Here is a 20,072-nt window from a genome sequence, read left to right on the forward strand (position 1 = left end):
GACATCAGGTATAAAAAGACAGGTAACGTCCGGATAATCACACGTTTTGCATGTTCCTGCCTGATGAACAAGGAAGGGCCCACAACTGGCAACGATGCGGACGGCAACCGAAGGATGAAGCTTCAGCTCAGGCGCGAGCGATCATCCCAGGCCAGGTCCACAGAGCGGATGTACAATAACTGGGGTTGCTTCAGCAGTCCCGTCAAGCCATTGCCCGACGTGTTGCAGAATGCCCACGCCTTTGGATGTACTACTAGGAGTTGATGAATCTCACTTGACCCTGTCGTTTTCATTGTCTAGCATCTGCAGAACGCGACACGCTAGATATTGTGGATCAATCGGTATGCGTCCACGTAGTATGTCTTTGAGTGTTGATTGGATTGTAATGCAGGTGCCAGACTACCCAGGGCCTGGGCAATACCCGACCAACGAGATTACCACGGCATTCAATACCGTCAAGGACTACTCTATTCAGAGTACGATAATACATATTGTCACGGTGCAAGACCCTAACGAATCAGACCTTGTAGACATTCCCGACGTGCGACCGCGACCAGAGACACCTGGTCCAGGACACTACACATCCAATTACGGTGCCGTGATGGCATCGCAAACGTTCGACGACTACTTCCGGTACAGTCGTACATTATGACGAATACACCGATCGTCATTACATGTGGTTATCCGTTGTCTGTAGCACTGCGCCGCTGAAGAACTTGTCCACATGTCAAGTCAAAATCAAGCAAATCACTCGGGAAATCAAACAACTCAAGTACAAAAAGGCGCTGGCGTTGCCCAGTTTGCCCGTGGAAAAGCAAAAAGCCATGTGCAATGAAACGTTTGACCTCGTGCAAGCGCTGCTGCTAGAAAAGGCCGCCCTCGAAGCCGACGAAGCAGAAGCGCGGCAACTTGCCAACCCTCGCGCGCGAGCGACCACGAGGTTCGTCCATCGCACGAGGAGAAATGTCGTCTTGACAAGGTGTACGTGATCCATTAGGAGGAAAAATGCCGTGGTGTTGCCGTCGTACGGCGAGGTACTCTGCGATACAGTTCGGGGCTCATGTTGAGCCACCTGACGTAAATAGATTGCGCACAGCCTCGCCCGGCCAAAGAGTGTTCCGTTCATGCACACTGAGAAGCGGTTCTTCGACGCCATCGACATCACACACACAAAGTACGAGACGCCCATGCCAGGGCACTGTCAGCGACTCGACGCCCACTCTACGTTTGAAATGTCTCCACGGTACAAAGTCGGTCTTGTGATGCTAGCCATTCGATTCGTATCATCCCACTCTTGATCTTCACTACGAAATCCTGAAGTTGTGGATGGAATGTACCTCATTTAATACATTTGTACCAGGCTCCCTACCATCCCCAAAGGCACTCCCCCCGATGTAATTCCATTCCACGATGGATGTACGTCACAATACCCTTGCACTTTCAAGTGGCGACGCTGTTTGTTTGGCAGATGTGTTTGCCTCGAAAGCCAACCCGAACAGCGAAACAGGACCAGGAGCGTACATGCCAGATGTCGTAGGTGCAGCTCCCCCGTCGACATCTCTTGGACGACGGACCAAGAGTGGCCCCCAACTCACGTTACAGCTGTTTCACCACTCGACCAACACCAAACTACCCGCGACACAATATCTCGCCCAAGTCCACCAAGATCGGCAGCGAAAGCGTGTGCACGCAGCAAGGCAACTTGACATCGACCTCGTCCGGCAATTGGGAGATGCCTCATTGTCCACATAGCAACATATAGAACGATCCCTTCACTATTATATTATTCAACGGGTTCATCCTTCCAATGGTTCCTACGATGTCGACTCCGCGAGCAGATTGCGGACCACGGGGATGCGCACAACCCCGTTGTGGGCTTGAAGTGGCTGTCCACACACATTGACATTTGGCCTCGTTCCCCCAGAGGAAGTATATACCGCAACTCGTCGGGTCGTAGCCGGCGGATGCACCTGACCGCGCGCGGCTTTCCAAGTTGTCACGGCCGGCCCAAGCAGACTTCCGCGACGCACTGCCACAAATTCCATGTACCCGTCCGAATGATGTCGCACTTCAGCTGTTGCCGTCCAACCCTCCACCACTGCAAACGATCCTTCTTCCTCCGTGTGATGAGGTTCCGCCGCCGCTAGGGGTCGCGCTAGCGTCCCTTGCCACAACTTTATCTTGGAGACCTCACTTGGGTAGGCATCGTCGCCATATTATGGTTCACGTGCGTGGATTCGTAGTCCAACGGAGCTGAAGGTGCGACTAACTCGACATAGCGAAGTCGACATGCCACACATCGACCAAACAGAGTGTGCTTGACCATCAGGTACGCATTTTGCCACGATGGCCACATCCACTGGACGGACGGACATCACCGGGAACGGCAGCTGCCACACCACAACAGGCGAAACTGGTGGTGCCAGGCGGAGATTCCACAGCCAACACATCTAGCGATCGGATTTTATGCGTCAGGGTGGCATAGATAGAGGCTACGTGCAACGCTGCTTGCATGTGTCGACTGAGGGTGTCTGTGGCTCCTTTCAGACTAAGGAATGCCAGTGGGGTCGCTACGACAAAAAACTGCCTCCACTCGACTTCAGGGCGACTCAAACGGCCGTTGACGAATTCATTAGCGGTGCTGTCGCCACCCACCAGCACCACACATTCGTAGCCAGCATCTACATACACACTCGTCAAGAACACGCTTTTTGGTGTAGAGGATGAAGGAGTTGAGACCAAGGGAGATGGACTGGCCAAACTTAAATGCATCATTCTCACACGACGTTTCTTCAATGTCACATGCAATATATGTAGGCCAAGGAAAGAGTCGCGATCACTTGTGCCACATCCATATGTAGCGTCAATAATAACAACTCCGGGGGTGTCAAGTGGAACGCGAGCCCCCTACTTTACAGCGCACTACAAAGCGCCAACCCATTATGCGGCAGCAGGGGCACTGGCTGCACGGAATCTCGCCGTCTTGTACTGGCGCTTCTGCGAATTGTTTGGAGGGCCGGAAGCATGAAGTGGACTGCAAATTCCATGGGCTTGACGCGGACTGTCGCGCAGACGAAGTCGTTGAACGCAATGAAACAATTAAGGCAGGCGGGGTCCCGACCCCATCTTAGCCCGACATGACTCAATTCAACATGCACACACAGTCGAAGCAGCGGCACAATGCATAGTAGTCGGTCTCACGTTGCGCTTGGAAAGGAGTACGTACCATCCGGTTGAGGAGTGTCGTGGGTATCGGCGGTGAACAATGACCGAAGTTGTCTTGCATTGCTGAATGACAATGCATTTATCGACCGGTCGGAACAGTCCATAGAAGACTTGGCGGAGGTGGACCATGCAGGATGATGCTTGGACGGACGTTCCATGAGATTGCAGTTGTCAACCTTGTTCACCTGCTCGGCCATGCCTTTCTCACTGTCATCTTGATATGGCAAGGCACGTGCAAGGTTGCAGAAACTCATCGAGGCCTTCTGCAGAGGACTGTCCGCTTTGGCTTCGGGGGCCTTCGGGTTCGTCCACCATATCAATCGCATGCCAATCGATGGATGGCTTCGACCCTTGTAACTTGACCGATTCACCAGAGAAGCTTAGCATTCGTCGTATCGTTCGTTTCAGCTGAAATCTCAACAACGGACTCTGCCAACGTGGTGGCATACGTACACGCGTGGTACTTGCTCCGTCATTGCAGTCTCTGGATGGAAGGCAAGCACCGTGCCGCCGGACGAGGCTAGAGGCAAGTACAAATTCTCCAGAATGGCAGCTGTAGGTGTTGCCTTGTCATGACTAGATCGAGCCTGGGAATGCTTGACGCCATCGTAACATTCGTTCGCACCACACTTTCCATCGAGTTACGCCCATCGTCGCCGTCCATTGCTCGACAAACAGTTGCGGCATGCATCACCGGATATATCCGGATGAGACCGCTGAAGATATCTTACTTCAAATACACTGTATTACTAATCCCTTTCGTGATAGCCGAGAATGATATCCATTTCTTCCTCCCGCCGTCGCAAGTGTACGTCCCGCCCAGGCACGAGCCAATGCCAGCCAAATGCGTCACTTCCGAACAGGATACCCAGACGTCGACTGAGCTTGGAGCCGTGCTCCCTGGATTCCTGAAGGCTTGACAGCTCAGATGCAATCGCACCGTAGATTTCGTCCTCGGCAATGCTGAACATCTCCATCGCCAGCATGAGGCCACACAGCACCATGAATAGACTTGAGACGGCGAGTACCCACATCCCCACCCGGCCTGGACTTGAACCCTCTTTTAGTCCACATACGGTCGAGGAAGCGCATAACCAAAGTTGCGCCACCGTCAACACGACCATCAACGCACAAAGGACGACAACATACAGCAGCATGAGAATGAAGTTCTTTGCGTTTCCAATGCCGATGCAGTTGTTCACCCACGGGCTACAGCATGCCAATTAGTGAAGACACACGTAGAATATATGTATACCGTACCAGTGGTGATCCATTAGCACCACGCATCCTTGGCATGTATCGCAATGCTCGGATCTACAGTAGTCGGATCAATGTCAGCTAGCACGAACTGCCTTACGAGGCAAGTCAGTGTTGTACCGCTTTGGATGATCGGCGTCACAACGTTCGCAGTACACAAGCTCCACGTGTTTAACTGCATCCTGCGCCTCTTCGTTCGTCGCTGTTAGCTGAGATATCCTGATGCCTTTGGGAATTGTCCCTGGGTTTGTGGTCATCGTGAACCAGTGCGATGCTAACGTCCACCAGCTCGAAGCAAGCAGGAGGCACTGGAAGAACAATCCAGGGACTGACGCACCGAGCCACTGGGACATGTTGTATATGCATGCGAAAACACTGCTAACCATGCAGGTCAGCCCCATCGCCGTCACGGCAAGGCCAGCATTCCAGACAAACCACATTGCGATTTTGGAATCCACTTTCGGATAAAAAAACCATCCGGATAATAATTGCGATCCAATTGAAAACCGCCGTTCAAGAGGCGGCCGTTTCGTATTGCTGAGCTAAATATGGTCGGGTGGTATGGAGGTTTCAGTCGTCACTCCACGGGCATTCCAGAAAACGATGAGCGACGCAGTCCTTGCCACTCCCGCGGTGTCGGCGCCACTTGACACAGGAAACCTTAAGGCAACCTCCATTAATGCCATTACGGACACGTTCGGCAAGCAGAGCGTCGGAGCTACCAGCGCCGCCAAGGGCGCGGAAGTCTCCACGGGCTCGCCGCTATCTTCTTCGATTTATGTGAGAAATGGGGACAGCATTCAATTAGCGGCCAAGTCTCCAGAAGGAGAGCTCGGTCGCGTGCGCTTCGTCGTTGACTCGGCGATCAGGCAAACGATTTTGGTTGCGCCGCCCATCCAAGAGGGTATTTCCAGCGAGTTGGCTACGTTTATCATGTACGCTCTTGATTTTTTGCGAATTTCGCGACCTTGAGTGTTATTAACCGCATCTTATAGAGCCCCTGTCGGTGGTGCGGAAGCGGGCAGCGAGCTGAGCTACAATCAGCTCTTTACCCTTCAATTCGCTGGGTCTGGCGGCGCCCCTGTCAGTTCGTTAAACAGCAATCCACCAGGCATGTCGGACGGCATTGGGCTGCAGGAATTCGGTGTCAAGGGCGAAATGACCTTCATGTTCAAGGGAAAGGACCCGTCGAAGATCCAATTCAACGACGCCAACCTCGTCTTGACATGCCACGATGCCAACCGCACGCGCAAGAACTTTAACAACGTCGTGACCATCCTCAAGAAGTCGAAAACGTCTGGCCACGGCGGCTTCCTCACGACGGCGAAGAAAGGCCCGGCGATTACGTTCACCGTGACGCGGCCCAATGTCGTGCCAGCCGCACGGGTACTTCATCGTTATCGTCCTTATTCAGCAATCTCATCTTGGTCTCCACTAGTTGACGTATCGCGAAGTGAGCGACGTCGAGTCGGATGCCATTCGCAGCGAAGCCGCTACGGTCGTGGTGTCGGAAGTGGGAAGGACCACCGACTCGTTTTCCGCGGCTGTCAAGTCGCCTCTGCCCCCCACGCCATCAGACTCGTTTTCGAAGGTCGACGACGAGATCGTGTTACCGTATGTTCCCCCAACGCTGCCCCCGGCGCCATCTCTGTCCAAACGGCCTTCGTTTGCAGTGGTTTCCACTCCGCTGAAAGAGATTCCGTTGACGCCAGCGCCCGTGCAGCCTGCCGACGCTCCTGCGACGGCCTCCATCACCGTGAAGCAAGACAGCCACGACGAAGGCGACGTGGTAGTCGTGCGCAACACGTCTCCTGCCGTCCAAGACTCCAAGGCTGACGGTGTCAATCCACTTGGCGGAGGCGAAAAGGCGCTACCTTCCAACTCGTGGAAACTGTCGACCACCCAAGTCCATGATGATGATGCGGGCGACGAGGACGTGGAAGTTGTGCCCCCTTCGGCATGCGCGCACTGCATTCTGCAATAGTCATAGCCTGGCTATGGCAGGCAATTCACATACATTAACTGGATAAAAGAAGCAGTATTGTTTACAGACCTTGTTTTGATTGGCCAGTAATGTGTCGTGTGCGGTTACACTTTCAATCGTGGCGCCGTTTCAAAGTGAAGCCTTGTGAAACGCTCCATCCTCTCGACAATCGCCAGCGGTGCTAGTATATTTTGGAATGAGCAGCTTAACCTGCAGCGACCTCGGTTTGTAGTACACATGCCTTTATTCATTCAATGCATTCGTCATCAAAACTCATGCGTTCGCCTTGCGTGGGGCTGTATGTAGCCACGGACAAGATCTCGGATGCACGTGGGGCGGCGGTCGTCCAGATGCCCCCTCGGCGGACTGCGAATGTATCGTCGTCGCTGGACGAACTGCTGAGAGTTAGCGACAGCCTGTTAAACTTGGCGCCGCATCAACCCCATCATCCGTCCTCCATGACCAAGGCGGACGTAGACTTGAAGGCGAAAAAATGGCTAGGGGATTCGTCCCAAGAACTCTCGGAGATTCAGCAATCTGTCGAGCGCCTCAAGCTCCAGCGATTGCAAGTTCGTATTCGTACAAATGTTGCGCATTCGATTCAAAGTGACGATTGATTAGGTGGAGCATATTCGCCACGACAACGACCGGTTGGAAATGGAGTTGGCGCAAAAGGAAGATACCATCCGGGCATGTCGTCACGAGGTATGTTGTCCCCGTTTCGCTTTTTGATATACACAGTGTTTGGTGCCATAGTTGGAACGACTTCAAGGCGTGGAAGGTGAAAACGAGCGGCTGCGGAGTCGCGTGTTGCAGGTGGAGTTCAAGCTGGAGCAGGTCGACGCTGCGTTTCGAGATAAGCGGCAACAGCTACAAGACGCCATCGACACCCGCGAGGCGCTCGAGTTGCGGTGGCGGGAAGCAATGGAATCGCTGCAGAACGTCGTGGAAGAGACCACCCGCACGTACGAGAGCAAGCTCAAGTTGATGGAGCACGACTTGGAGACCCGCATGGCAAAAATTGGAGAGCTCGAAGTCGTCGTGGGCGACACCAAAGCTACGGCGGAGCGCAGGGAGGGCAAGCTCGAGCTCAAGATATCGCAATTGGAGGCGACGAACTTGTCGTTGGAGAAGCAGGCGGCAACGGGGTCTGCGTCATGGGAGGCCGAGCGGACGCGCCTTCTGAACGACTTGGCGGCTGCAGACAGCAAGGTACACCCGTACGATTTTCGTTTGGGTGGTTACTAACATACTGGACGACCATGCAGATTGCAGGACTGGCGGCCACGACGTCGCGGCAAACAACCATGATCCAAGAGTGCGACCGGGCGATTTCCGACTCGGAGGTTTCCAAATCGAATCAAATTGCGTTGCCATAATAACAATTGCGTTGTTGGGGCAGGACCGAATGACGAAATTTCTCAAGCGAAAGACGGCCATGCACAAGGCGCAGACCGAGTTGGAGGCGCGAAACAAGGCACTGGAAGATCACATCAAGCAGCAACAGACCGAGTCTGCCCGCGAAGTGCAAACGCTCCAGGCGTTGATTCAAGTAGACTTTCGAAACCATTGGCGTCTCGGACGTGTCGTACTGATCGGGTTTCTTGGCAGGGACTCGAACAAAAGTGCGAATCCAAAGACCATCAGGTGGCAGAGCTAACGGCACTGATCGCGACATCCGACAAACGGTACGCTTGCGTTGATATCGACTGCAATTCCATCGTTAGTGTGTAGGAACGAAGCCAGCCATCATGAGTTTATAAAGCGGGAGCGCCATCGATTTCATCTGGACGAGGTACGTTGAACCGACTGATGAGTACCCCTCACGCGATGTCATTTCCAGCAAAACAAAGCGCTCGTGAAGCGTGAGAAGAAGATGCTGGGCGACGTAACGGAGCTAAGCATGGCTCTTCGAGTACGATTGAACGTCGCTGTTGACCTCGTATTGCTGACACAAGTACCCCAGGACATTTCCGACGAAAAACGGGTGCTCGAAGACAAGGTCAAGTCGCTGCTTGGTAAGTTTGTACTTGTCTACAACATGAATCGCTAACGATTGACGCTTCTAGCTCAATTGGAACTGGAGCGTGAAGATCGCACGAAATGGGCAACTTCGCGATTGAAACTCTTGGCGCAGTTTTGCGACGAAGAGAACAAACTCACGTCGTCCCTCAGCGCGCACGGAGTGTCGAATGCGCACGGGTATCGCAAATAATGACACTGCAGCCCTCCAACAACAACTGGAGGACAGTACGAAGGTGGTTTTGCTGCCATAATCGACTTTGTACTACTACTTTGCACTTCAACGTCAAGTTGCAGTTGAAACAATTGACAACTTCGGCGTCTGGACCAGCTACTTGCTGCACCACAAAGTACGAAATGGGCGGCATACCGTACTCATGCAACACTTGTTGGGTCGATGGTCGAAATTATGGACGAGGAGCATACTACAGCGGATGACTAATAGAGATGAAACCTGTTAGGCAACACGTCAAAGTGGTGGTTTGGTTTACATTCATGTTATGCAAATAGTGTGGGAGGTTCACTGATTTGGAGGAGAAACCCTAATTTCACACCTGAAATGTCCATTCGTGCAATCACTTTCGGACAGAGGTAGTATAGTTTTTACTTTGGTTCAAACGAATACGCGGCAAGTTGACTGTGCACTTCAAAGCCTGCATTTTGGTACGCCTTGTTGGAGGCCGGGTTGGCTGCGTCGGCAAAATGGCACATGCGCGACGATCGCGACTGGTTTGTCGGCTGCAAGTGCTGGCTCAGGGCTGCCGAGAGTCCCAACGCATACCCCTTACGTCTCTTCATCGACGCTATAAACACTGGTCAAATTCGGTACACAGTTTCGTCTTCGACATCGACGGGGGGTGCGTTGCCAGCTAATCCCACTGGCGTCCCCTCAACTTGCTACACGAAGAGCGCTTGTCGTTTGAGTCCCCCGGCTACGATGAATGCGTTGTCCTCGCTGGGGGTGCCAGCGTACTCATAGTACTTTGTCAACCACGCTTTGAGGAGTTCCAAGTCGTTGTCATTCGCGGCTCACATGGTACTGGTCGCTTTGGATGGTGAAGTGGGTTGAAGATTGCCCAACACATACACGAGCATGTCTTCTTTCCACACGGCAGCGGTTGAACTCGGTCGGTGACGGCAGTAGCTGTCGTTGAAGGATACTGTAGTGTCGTTCATGCCCGAGACTGCAACGATCAAGGGCTTCATCGTGGTGGTGAAGATTTCTCCCAAGACAGTGGCTTCATCTGGGGACATGGTTGGACTGAGAAGGAGTCCCCGTGTTGCGATCTATATGGCCAAAGACGTTGCGATGGTGGCATTGGTGTTGCTTGTAGGGACGAAGAAACAATTGCTGTGAGGTGATCGCGCACTGGTGACGATGCCAGTGGCGATGCTAGCAATGCGGCTGGTGCCAATAGGATCCAGCAGCCGTAAAGACTGCGTTAGGTCGAGAAACGACTGTGGATCCTCAGTGGTTGGGTCGTTGGTTTTGTCGTAGTCATGGTAACATTACTTTGAAGGTGTGTTTCGATACTGTAGTTACTAGTATAACCCTGGTATTTTCCCTGTGGTGCTGGAAATTCCCAGGGAGCAACAGTGGAAGTGCTGTTCATTTCACGTGTAAATCCCGTGTAAACCAAAACAACACATTCCACCTAACCCCGGAATAGCAACCGAGGGTTCCAAGATTACAGGACTAACTAGGTTCATTTGAAGAGAAATGTCTACGAAAGCAACAGAGGAAGTGGTGCACTCAGGGAAATACCCTTGTGGTGTTCGGATTTGACCGGTTATGTACATGGAACTCTGGAGCACAGTACATACCATTTCTTCGTAAATAAGTTAAAACGATGTTATATCTCTGCCACGCTCTTTTACTGAGCCAACAACGCGTAAGTTTGGTGGACCACAATCCTTAGCGAGCAAATTTGTGGTCCCAAAACGCACCATTTGAAACTTTCTTTCACGAATGATGGTCGTGTCGTCCGTCACAGGAATTAAGTTTGTGGATTGCCCGGGGGTTCCATGGGGTTGCGTACTCTAAATGCAATGTTAACGTTGAGCTTATTTACGACGAAGTTAAAGTGCCTATCTACCATTGTCTACCATTGTTAGGAGAACAATGACAGCATTGCAAGTCTGACACACTGGCCTCCGTACGTTTTAAACCACATTTAAAACTTGCAAAACAAAATCGCAATTAATTGCTGGTGTCAAACGAATACGCCACACTTTGACTGTGCAACGCAAAGCCTACATTTCGGTAGGCTTTGTTGGATGCCGGGTTGGCTGCGTCGGCAAAAAGGCACACGCGAGACGATCGCGACTGGTTTGTCGCCTGCAAGTGCTGGCTCAGGGCTGCCGTGAGACCCGACGCATACCCCTTACGTCGTTCCATCGACGCTATAAACACTGGTCCAATTCGGTATACTGTTTCGCCTTCGACATCGACGCGGGGTGCATAGCCTGCAAACCCCACTGGCGTCCCCTCAACTTCCCACACGAACAACGCTTGTCGTTTGAGTCCACTGGCTGTAAAGTGGGGGGCGTCTTGGGCGGGGATGCCGATGTACTCGAAGAATTCAATCGTCCAAGCTGTGAGTAGCCCAGTGTCCGTTTCGACAGTCGCGACACGCATGGCTCCGGCCACTGTGGAGGGCGAGGGGGGTTGCAGTTTCCCCAGCACATACAAGAGCAAGACTTCTTTCCACACTGCAGCTGTTGGCTGTGGTCGATGGCGGCAGTAGCTGTCGTTGAAAGCTACTGCGGCGGCGACCATGCCCGTGAGTTCAACGAGCAACGGCTCAACCGTGTGGGCGACGATTTCACCCAAGGTAGTGGCTTCGTCAGACGACATTGAGGGGCTCAGAAAAACACCACGAGACGAGCTGTGCATTGCGAACGCCGTCACAATTACCTCGGGGGGTATATCACCGTCGTCGTCGGTGGCAACGGCAACAAAAAAACTGATGCCTTCAGGGGACCGGTCGCCAGTAGCAATAGCGATAGCAATGCTAGCAATTTGGTTAGTCCCAATTGGATCCAGTTGTCGTAAGGGCACAGTGAGGTCAAGGAACGACTTCGCGTTTGAAATCGCTTGAATGGATGGTCTTGTGGAGCCCATGGTACTTTGGAATGTGATATTTGCCGGCAGAACGTAAAAAACCAGTTTACTGTACGGAGTACAATGCACATAACTTTTGAGTCCGTTTTACAATATTTGAGTTCTGAGAAGCGATTCCAAAAGTCAAGGCACACTGCTTTCTCAATATAGTTAATTTACACGATTACCTTCACAGATAAATTTGTCACTTTCTAAGCATTTGTATTGACATTTTGAGAACCAATTTAGCATAACTATTTTTATCTTGAAGTATGTATGTTTAAAAGCATTGAAGTTTTGCGTTTAGGTTAAGCGGTTACAACAGGTTGAATATAATTTACACAATGCTATGGGTTTGTAGAGTACAGTATATACTTCAGGTATTGAAATATACTGTAGTTCACCGAGTTTATCACTCGACACAACCTCATATCAAACCCAATAATTTCAAGCCCAATCTTGAATTACTATTATCAACGGCTTCTACGCTGAATTGGTACTGTATTTCATCAACGTGACGGAAGGGTTGGCATTATATGACAGAGGTTTTGACTCCAACAAATAACGAGGTATGATTGGACAATACCAAGCTATCCTAAATTGGTTTAACTGTTTTTTTACGTTATAGCCAAAGGATACATGCTCTGTGCAGTTCTCTTAGGTACTGTACTCCTACATGTGTAATAGTCTCACGTTCCACCTGCTACCACCACACAATCCGACTTATGGTGTTGAGTGGGTTCCTGGAACACTTTTTGAAAGTGCAATGTGTGAGTGAAGGTCGTCGCCGACATGTCGTGAGAGGAATGAAGCTTCAACACGTCATGCATGGCCTGGGAGCCCATTTAACGCTGGAGCAATTGTTTCTCGTGGCGAAAGCAAATGAGAAGCGCACAAATATATGAATATGGTTGTGTTAGCTACTCCGAATGTACAAGATCGGCAGTGATGATGGTGCCTTGCTGCAGGCCAAACCCAGCGTTTTCAATCACTTCGGTCTCAGTCGGACTAATGTTATCTTGATTGACCATGAGGACAACCCGACATGCAGTTGCATTGTTGGATTCCTGGAGGTGCTGGCACAGTGATGTCAACATGGCGATGCCATAGTCTTCATCTTGCTCTGGCGACGCAACATGCAGGACGTTGATCGTCACAACTAACCGATGTTTCTTGCAAACTTGGACAGGTGACGAGTGGCCAATACACCCGACGGGGTATCCATTCACATCCCATAGGTACAAGGATCGGTGTTCGATTTCCCTTGTCACAAAGCCTTGTACGTCCGCCACAGCCCCCCGCAGCGGTTGGGCGGCAAGTGAACTCCATTCTTCGAGAACCTCTTTGTCCAATGTAGCATTCGCCGCGCGCAAAGTGCCTTTAACTCGGGGGGGCATGCCAGGGCAGTTGTCCAAAACATAGGTGAGGAATGTAGCCGTTGGGACGAAGGATGTTGTTGGCCAGTGTTCGCGATAGCCTCGAATAAATGCAATCAACGCAGCTAACGGACCTTGAATATGCGGCGCCATCGCAGTTGTTTCCGACAGCACGCTACCGAGGGCTTGAGCTTCGAGGGGTGTGATGGAACGGCTCATGGCGATTCGTTTGGGCGACACCATTGCAAAGGCAGAGACCGGCCGCGACATCACCCAATATCGAGTGGCCAGGTTGGCCGAAGCAGCCGGGGAAAAGTCATCGAACTGCAAGCTCATGCCAAAGGGCTCAGCTTCCAGCATCTCCGACGTCAACGCGGCAAACTCGGACAGGCTGTGGACTTCTTGGATGAACATTCGCAATTGATTTATGAGTGAGATATGTCCCACCCAAAGAATGCATGTTTTTTCACCACCATTCAGACCAAGGCTACACTTGAGGCAGTAACAAATTACTACCGGTAGTACCACTTCCTATTATCATTGTCGCGATGAGCAGTCCATTTCTCCACTTCTATTGTGACGGAAATCGAATTCTACGAAGGCAGATTACCTTGATGGTACCAACGGAAGGAACCTGACTGTGTGTAGCTTCTGAATACCAAGTAATATTGGAGCAGCAACGATCAAGGTCGCTAGCCTGCACATGCCTTGTTGGACGCAGGGTTGTTGGCATCGCAAACAGCATCACTCGCGACGAGGTTTGGTACGCGACTTTCAGTTGACGACTTAATTCCGCCGTCATGGCGCTGGCGTAGCCCTTGCGTCGCTCCTGTGGCGTGACGAACACGGGGCCGACTCGGAAAATGGCTTCACCTTCCGTGACCACCGGCGGATAATGTGCGGCAAAGCCTACGACTCGGCCATTCACTTGCCACACATATAACGACTGCCGTTCCATGCTCCGCTTGTGGTATGGCTCGGCAATTTCTTGTGGGTACTGCAGCGCTTCGCAGTATTCGACGATCCATGGTATCAGAAGTTCGTTGTTCGCGTCCGTGACAAGTGAGCCCTCCACTGGCTGGGGGGGTTTCAACTGGTCAAGAACGTAGACCAGCAAAGTCTCCTTCCACTGCGGGGTTAAGGGGGGGTACCGCTCCGCGCAGTAGCCTTCGTTGAACGACTGCGTGGACATTATGCGTCCACTGGATTGAGGCAATGGGTCGGGAAGGAGTTGGGCCAAGTGGTGGCCAAATTCCGCGGCATCCGACGGACGAAAGCTCGGACTCAAGAAGATGCCCGCGAACGAAGTCCACATGGCAACCGCATCGATACCTGCGTCGTTCTCACGCCGGACGACCCAAAACCGGAAATCAGTTTCTGGCTCGAGCCCCAACGCAGCGGACAGTGCTCGGGTTCCAATTTGGTTGGTCCCAATCGGATCAGCTCGGCGCATGGTCAACGTCAAGTCCAAGAACAGCGCGGGGTCGGTAATCTCTTGAATATCGAAGACATCGATGTATGTCGAATTGCAATTGGGAGCAAATGCCTGAATAACGTTACGAGTTCTATCCTGAATAACGTTACGAGTTCTATTCAGTGAATACAGTGGTTGCTCCACCTTGTCCCTAAATCATGAAACGTCAAGTACGACCACCATTGGCGTCAATGGAATGCTGGTCTTTGATCTTGTCAACACTAACGGGTGCCCTTCCCGTCCACACGATACCGCCCCATAGCCAACTCACATTGACAGTTCTACTGTACCGGTACTGAAAGTACAAAACTACGGAAATCATGACCCCTCTATAAAAGTATTCTAGCAAATATACAACCAATACCAGTAAACCGTAAAACAACTAAGCGTTTCGTGGAATAACTTAATATTAAATAGACACACGTGCCTAGTTTTCTTGGATGTCCACAGGGTGGTAAGGCCGGTTGCGAATTTTGCCCAACTCGAGCATGTTGCGGCCCCCGTTAACAGGGGGTCGACCAGTCAATGGTTTTTTCAGCGAGAAAGACTCGCTAAACACCGGGGGGGTGTACCGCTTGAGCATAAGCGACGACGAAATCACCGAGATGGACGACATCGCCATCGCAATCCCGGCGCAGGCAGGGGGCAACATGCGGTGGAAGAGCGGGAAGAACAGCCCCGCCGCCAACGGAATGCTGAGTAAGTTGTAGATCATCGACGCGAACAAGTTGATCTTGATGCGCGTGAAGATCACTCGCGACAGGTCTAGTGCCGTCACCACGTCGCGCAGGTTGGATTTCACTAGCACCATGTCGGCCTGGGCGAGCGCAATGTCCGTGCCGGCGCCTATCGCAAGGCCGACGTCCGCCTGCGCCAGCGCCGGCGCGTCGTTGATGCCGTCGCCCACCATCACGACCACATGCGGCTTGCCCGTGCGCTCGCTCGTCCGGCTCTGAATCACTTTGATCTGCTCCACCTTTTGCCCAGGCAACGCCACCGCCTTGACGTTGTCGATGCCCATATGCCGCGCCACAGCCGTGGCCGTCCGCGCATTGTCCCCTGTGATGAGCCAAACCTTCATGCCCATGCGCTTGAGCTGCGCGATGGTCTCGGCCGCTTCTGGGCGTGCCGTGTCGGCCAGCGCAATCAGCCCCGCAAACACATTGTTCAAAGTCACGCACACGACCGTCTTGCCTTCGTTTTCCAGCTCCCACATGTGCGCTTCCATCTTGGACGGGATCGCCACGTTTTGTTCCTCGAGCCACGCCGAGTTGCCCACAGCCACGTCCATCATGTTTTGGGTCGTCGTCGACGACTGGCCGTCGCTTCGACGCGGCACCGTCGCCCGCAACCCCCGCCCCGGCACCACGCGGAAGTTGGTGGGTTCGCGCAACTCGAGCTGCTCTTGCTCGGACGCCGCCAGCACGATCGCCTTGCCCAGCACGTGCTCGCTTTGCGTTTCCACACAAGCCGCATAGTACAGCACGTCGCGCGCCGTCACGGCCCCGCCCTCGGACACGACCACTTCGGTCATGGACGGATGGCCCACCGTGAGCGTGCCCGTCTTGTCAAACACAACTACATCCGCCGACCGCGCCGTCTCGAGCGCGCGGCCGCCCTTGATGAGGATGCCGAATTTGGAGCCGACGCCGGTGCCAACCGTCACGGCGGTAGGGGTCGCCAGTCCCAGCGCACACGGACACGAGATGACAACTGTGGAGATGCAAAACAGCACGGAAATGAACAGGTCGTCTTCGTGACCAGTCGTGACGATGCCCATCGACAGCTTCCACTCGACAGGAACCACGTCGAACGTCAGCATCACGTACCACGTGGCGAACGTGATCAGCGCCACGACCATCACGAACGGGGCAAACCATGACGCAAACTTGTCGGCCACTGCCTGGATCGGCGCCTTGTCCATCTGTGCGTTCTCAATCAGCGCGCAAATCTGACTCAGCGTGTTCTGGCCGCCCACACACGTCGACTCCATCACGAGCGCACCACTCTGGTTGACCGTCGACCCAAACACAATGTCGCCTTGGGACTTGGTCACGGGCATGCTTTCGCCTGTAAGCATGCTCTCGTCGCACGAGCTTTGGCCGTGCACGACGACGCCGTCCGTGGGGATGCGGCAGCCGGGGAGAAGTCGGAGCTTGTCGCCGCGCTGGACGAGCTCGATGGGGATGCTTCGGTCCTTGGACATTGCCGCGCCGCCGCCGTTAAGAGTTGATTCGATCAGGAGCGCGTGCTTGGGCTGCATCTTGACCAACACACCCAGCGACTGCGCCGTGTCCTTCTTGGCCTTGGATTCCAAGTACTTGCCAATCGTGACGAACGAAATGAGCATCGCAGACGACTCGAAAAAGTGGTGGCCGCGGAACGTCGGGCTCAAAATGCACCCGACCATCGAGATGAAGCTGTACAAGTAAGACGCGGTCGTGCCCACGACGATGAGGAAGTCCATGCCCATCATGCCGTGCTGGAGCCCCTTGTACGCGGCCACGTAGAAGCGGAGGCCGATGCCAAACTGCACCGGCGTCGTGAGCAGAAACATCACAAGGCACTTGACCGTGAGCCCGTTCACAACCTTCGACATGAGCAGCATCCGGCACGCAGGGATCCACCCGAGCACCATATGCACGATCATCGCCGGCAGCGAAAACACCAGACAAATCAGCAGCAGCCGCTTCCACTTGGCGCTCTCGTCCTCGTCGGTATCGTCGGCGTGCGCCACATGCACCGACACGGTGTAGCCGGCGGCGGCAATCGCATCCAGAACCGTGCGGGGGCCAGTGGCCGACATTTGCTTGAGATGCACCGACACGACGTGTTGCTTGATGGACACGCTCGCCACCCCCGCCAAGGCCTTGACGGCGCTCTCCACCGCATGAATGTGCTCTGGGCCAGTCAATCCTTCGACGTCGTACTTGACCTCGAAGCTGTCGTCGTCGCCGTCGATCGTGTTGATGTATGTGGCGCCGTACCCTGCGTTTCGGATAAAGTCGCCAATTTGAACATCTTCGTGCTCGACGAAGATGGACCTGTCAAATGCGATCTCCGCCTTGGCGCTGATAAGCCCTACGCGGCAGTCCACGATCCCAGCTTGGTGCCGCAGTACGTCTTCAATGGCCTTGACACATGCAGCACAGCTCATGCCGTCAATTTTGAAAAACGCGCGAGGATGGGAGGATTCCGCGATCGCAATGCTGGTCGATTGCTCGGTTTCATCCTGCAGCGCCGCCTTGGCCTTGGCCGCCAACCGTCGGCGACATCGCTCACCATGGTTGAACACGTATGCGTCGAACCCAACGCACTCGACAGTGTCTATCAAATCCTGCTCCGTCACCACCCCAATGTGCTCTGGGTCGATTGTGATCGTTGCCATGGACTTGTCGTAATCGACGTATGCGGATTGGACGCCTTCGTGCAGTCGAAGTGCGTTCTGAACAGTCGTTCCGCAGTTTTTCATACACATCATCCCGTCGACGCCGAGGCGGACGACGTTCCGTGGCTCCATGTCGAAGGGGACTTGGAGTGTGGCATCGAACCCCACCATATCCAATGTGTCGATGAGGTCGCTCGGGTCGATGGAATAGTACGGCAACACACGCACGGTGACAATATGTTCGGTGTATGTGACAACCGCGGACTCAACGCCATCCATGTTCTTGAGGGCGTTCTGTACAGTGGTGCCGCAGTTCTTCATGCACATCATGCCCTCCACTTCCAGCACGATGACTTGTTGCTTTGGAAGGAGTGTTTCTTCTCCCTCCATCATCACGGCCGTGGAAGAAAAATTGGGAATGAGCGCCAGTGGTGTTTGAAACAGTCGAAACTGACCCTTGGCTTGATGTTTGTATGGTGTGTAACTGAGATCTTTCCGCAATTAAATCGAATTTCACTTGAAATTTGTATAAGGCCCACCCTTTACGGAAAAAAAAGCAACCAGTGGCTGAACTCGGGTGCGATCAACTGAGTTCCAAGGGACTGCTGTGGGATGATGTCAAGCAGTGTACACTGTTGAACATGTCCTTTCGTCGTTCACCGCGGCGCGACGAGATCGGGAAGGGATGACATGCCTTCCACTAAGCACCACCGCCACGACACATCTCAAGCACAACACCCTTGAGTTGGTTGGACGCATGCCCTCAGTACATACATACATGTACATGATGGACCTCTGTAGCAGCTGTAAGTTTAAGCAAGCACCCTGCACATGTCTACATACCTTGTTGGTGTGCGAGTATTCATTCACATGCAGGGCATGTCTTAGATTCACGTCTTAGTGAATGACGTGTAACGTACGTTAATTAGGTTGATAGAAATGCTCAGCACAGCAGTGACCAGACGTGAAGTCAGTCGCGGCACAGCCTGCGCTATGTATACGTTCAGGCCACCTCGTAGTTTCATGGGTGATGTCCAAGGACACGTGGCAACCACGACACTTGCGAATTGGACGGCCACGACGCAACGTCTCTCCACGACGAAATTGGTGGACGAAAACACACCACCACCGATTCCTACAAAGACTAGAAACCTGCAGCCCATCGTCGTCAATATCATCGGAGAAATAAATTGAAATAATCTACGGGTGGATACGCTATCTTTCGTTGTGTTGTCACAAGATAATCTATCTTTTTAACACTGTAAACATCTTCGAAGTAGCAAGGAATTTCTTCCAAAAACTGCGTGTCAAATGTAGAATAAGCCACTTCAACCCAGAATTTTCAAATGTAGATTGTCTCAAATATATCGAAAACAAGAGGTGCCCTTCAGCTGTATAATTTAATTCCCAGGAAGGTGCCAATTTCATCCTTGACATACCTCCGTGTGATGAATCATATGTACTGGATAAGGGAATACATTTAATAAATTTGATTGTTTTCTATTACTACCTCTGTCCGTAAATTCTTGCAACAAGCGGAAATAATGATATTCGGAAAAGCTTGCAACAAACTAATCGTAAATTATATTTTGATTTTGGCATACAAAAATGAATACAATTATATTCAAAGCAGGCTACACAAATCCAACAGCTCGTCCAATTCAACACCCGCGTCCTCCTTGAGCTCGTCGTTGACAATCAGCTTTTCCAACTGAGAGCTGAATTCAGACATCTCCATAGCTTCGGTCACTTCCACGGCCAGTTGGTCAAACTTTGCATTGACGTCAGACTCGTCAAGCTGCTGGAAACCACACTCCACAACCTCATTGTCTACTGCCAGGACCTGGGGCAAAAGCCCACGAGCCAATAGTTTCGCCTTACCGCAATGAGGAATCTTGTAGTTGTTGTTTCCTTGAGCGCATATCGTTTCACGCATGCAGGCTTGGAGGGTCAGGAAGTTGTTGTTGAGGGTCTGCATGCAGACTTCACTCCACGCTTGCTCCGTGGCGGCAACAATTTCATCAATGCAGCGGGAGGTGTTCTTCTCTTGGAGGGTCTGGATCGCACGGAAGAACCCCAGATCCAGAACATTGAGGTCTGGAGAGTTTGGTGGCTGGAACTTGAGCTGCATGTCCCAGCCACCACTTTGACACGCCGCCACGATATCAGTGTCGCAGGGTGGCACATGTGGGCGGGCGTTGTCCTGTTGAATGGTGATGCTTCGTCCACACCCCTTTGGCCAT

General features: G+C 52.6%; 10 protein-coding genes across 11 annotated transcripts in view; 3 read left to right on the forward strand and 7 right to left on the reverse strand.

Moving 5' to 3' along the window:
* Positions 1-49: 49 nt before the first annotated feature.
* Positions 50-1,911, forward strand: H257_00222 (hypothetical protein). The gene is made up of 9 exons (XM_009822800.1): positions 50-247; positions 301-341; positions 392-476; positions 531-633; positions 698-940; positions 998-1,034; positions 1,086-1,243; positions 1,361-1,416; positions 1,469-1,911. Exons 1-9 carry the CDS (start codon positions 64-66, stop codon positions 1,750-1,752), a joined length of 1,191 nt encoding a protein of 396 aa, XP_009821102.1. The 5' UTR covers positions 50-63; the 3' UTR covers positions 1,753-1,911.
* Positions 1,815-3,551, reverse strand: H257_00223 (hypothetical protein; the record flags this gene model as incomplete). The annotated part of the gene is made up of 4 exons (XM_009822801.1): positions 1,815-1,886; positions 1,938-2,155; positions 2,334-2,681; positions 3,227-3,551. The coding sequence occupies 4 exons, from the start codon at positions 3,549-3,551 to the stop codon at positions 1,815-1,817; spliced, it is 963 nt and encodes a 320-aa protein (XP_009821103.1).
* A 399-nt stretch (positions 3,552-3,950) lies between these two features.
* Positions 3,951-4,922, reverse strand: H257_00224 (hypothetical protein; the record flags this gene model as incomplete). Its single annotated transcript, XM_009822802.1, has 3 exons — positions 3,951-4,434; positions 4,486-4,539; positions 4,603-4,922. The coding sequence occupies 3 exons, from the start codon at positions 4,920-4,922 to the stop codon at positions 3,975-3,977; spliced, it is 834 nt and encodes a 277-aa protein (XP_009821104.1). The 3' UTR covers positions 3,951-3,974.
* Positions 4,923-5,038: 116 nt separating this feature from the next.
* Positions 5,039-6,534, forward strand: H257_00225 (hypothetical protein). Its single transcript, XM_009822803.1, has 3 exons — positions 5,039-5,417; positions 5,478-5,868; positions 5,921-6,534. The coding sequence occupies exons 1-3, from the start codon at positions 5,044-5,046 to the stop codon at positions 6,464-6,466; spliced, it is 1,311 nt and encodes a 436-aa protein (XP_009821105.1). The 5' UTR covers positions 5,039-5,043; the 3' UTR covers positions 6,467-6,534.
* Positions 6,535-6,635: 101 nt separating this feature from the next.
* Positions 6,636-8,767, forward strand: H257_00226. 2 transcript variants are annotated; one of them, XM_009822805.1, is made up of 11 exons: positions 6,636-6,690; positions 6,773-7,035; positions 7,088-7,171; positions 7,223-7,678; positions 7,735-7,812; positions 7,869-8,018; positions 8,078-8,154; positions 8,201-8,261; positions 8,310-8,381; positions 8,433-8,484; positions 8,536-8,767. In XM_009822805.1, exons 1-11 carry the CDS (start codon positions 6,663-6,665, stop codon positions 8,679-8,681), a joined length of 1,467 nt encoding a protein of 488 aa, XP_009821107.1. In that variant the 5' UTR covers positions 6,636-6,662; the 3' UTR covers positions 8,682-8,767. The 2 variants fall into 2 exon arrangements, with proteins under 2 accessions (XP_009821107.1, XP_009821106.1); XM_009822804.1 differs by having other exon boundaries at positions 8,310-8,484.
* A 324-nt stretch (positions 8,768-9,091) lies between these two features.
* H257_00227 (hypothetical protein) lies at positions 9,092-9,286 on the reverse strand (the record flags this gene model as incomplete). Its single annotated transcript, XM_009822806.1, has 1 exon — positions 9,092-9,286. The coding sequence occupies one exon, from the start codon at positions 9,284-9,286 to the stop codon at positions 9,092-9,094; it is 195 nt and encodes a 64-aa protein (XP_009821108.1).
* A 1,350-nt stretch (positions 9,287-10,636) lies between these two features.
* Positions 10,637-11,610, reverse strand: H257_00228 (hypothetical protein). Its single transcript, XM_009822807.1, has one exon. It carries the CDS (start codon positions 11,382-11,384, stop codon positions 10,689-10,691), a length of 696 nt encoding a protein of 231 aa, XP_009821109.1. The 5' UTR covers positions 11,385-11,610; the 3' UTR covers positions 10,637-10,688.
* A 901-nt stretch (positions 11,611-12,511) lies between these two features.
* On the reverse strand, positions 12,512-14,420 carry H257_00229 (hypothetical protein; the record flags this gene model as incomplete). Its single annotated transcript, XM_009822808.1, has 2 exons — positions 12,512-13,368; positions 13,685-14,420. The coding sequence occupies 2 exons, from the start codon at positions 14,418-14,420 to the stop codon at positions 12,512-12,514; spliced, it is 1,593 nt and encodes a 530-aa protein (XP_009821110.1).
* Positions 14,421-14,829: 409 nt separating this feature from the next.
* H257_00230 (hypothetical protein) lies at positions 14,830-18,266 on the reverse strand. Its single transcript, XM_009822809.1, has one exon. It carries the CDS (start codon positions 18,220-18,222, stop codon positions 14,869-14,871), a length of 3,354 nt encoding a protein of 1,117 aa, XP_009821111.1. The 5' UTR covers positions 18,223-18,266; the 3' UTR covers positions 14,830-14,868.
* Positions 18,267-19,453: 1,187 nt separating this feature from the next.
* Positions 19,454-20,072, reverse strand: part of H257_00231 (hypothetical protein) — a gene marked incomplete at both ends in the record, with an annotated part of 2,258 nt that continues 1,639 nt past the window's right edge. The window contains one exon of the mRNA XM_009822810.1: positions 19,454-20,032. Within this exon, the coding sequence (XP_009821112.1) occupies positions 19,454-20,032 (579 nt within the window). The remainder of the gene's footprint in view (positions 20,033-20,072) is intronic.

This window comes from Aphanomyces astaci, assembly GCF_000520075.1.
Source record: "Aphanomyces astaci strain APO3 unplaced genomic scaffold supercont1.1, whole genome shotgun sequence".
Lineage (NCBI taxonomy): Eukaryota > Oomycota > Saprolegniomycetes > Saprolegniales > Verrucalvaceae > Aphanomyces > Aphanomyces astaci.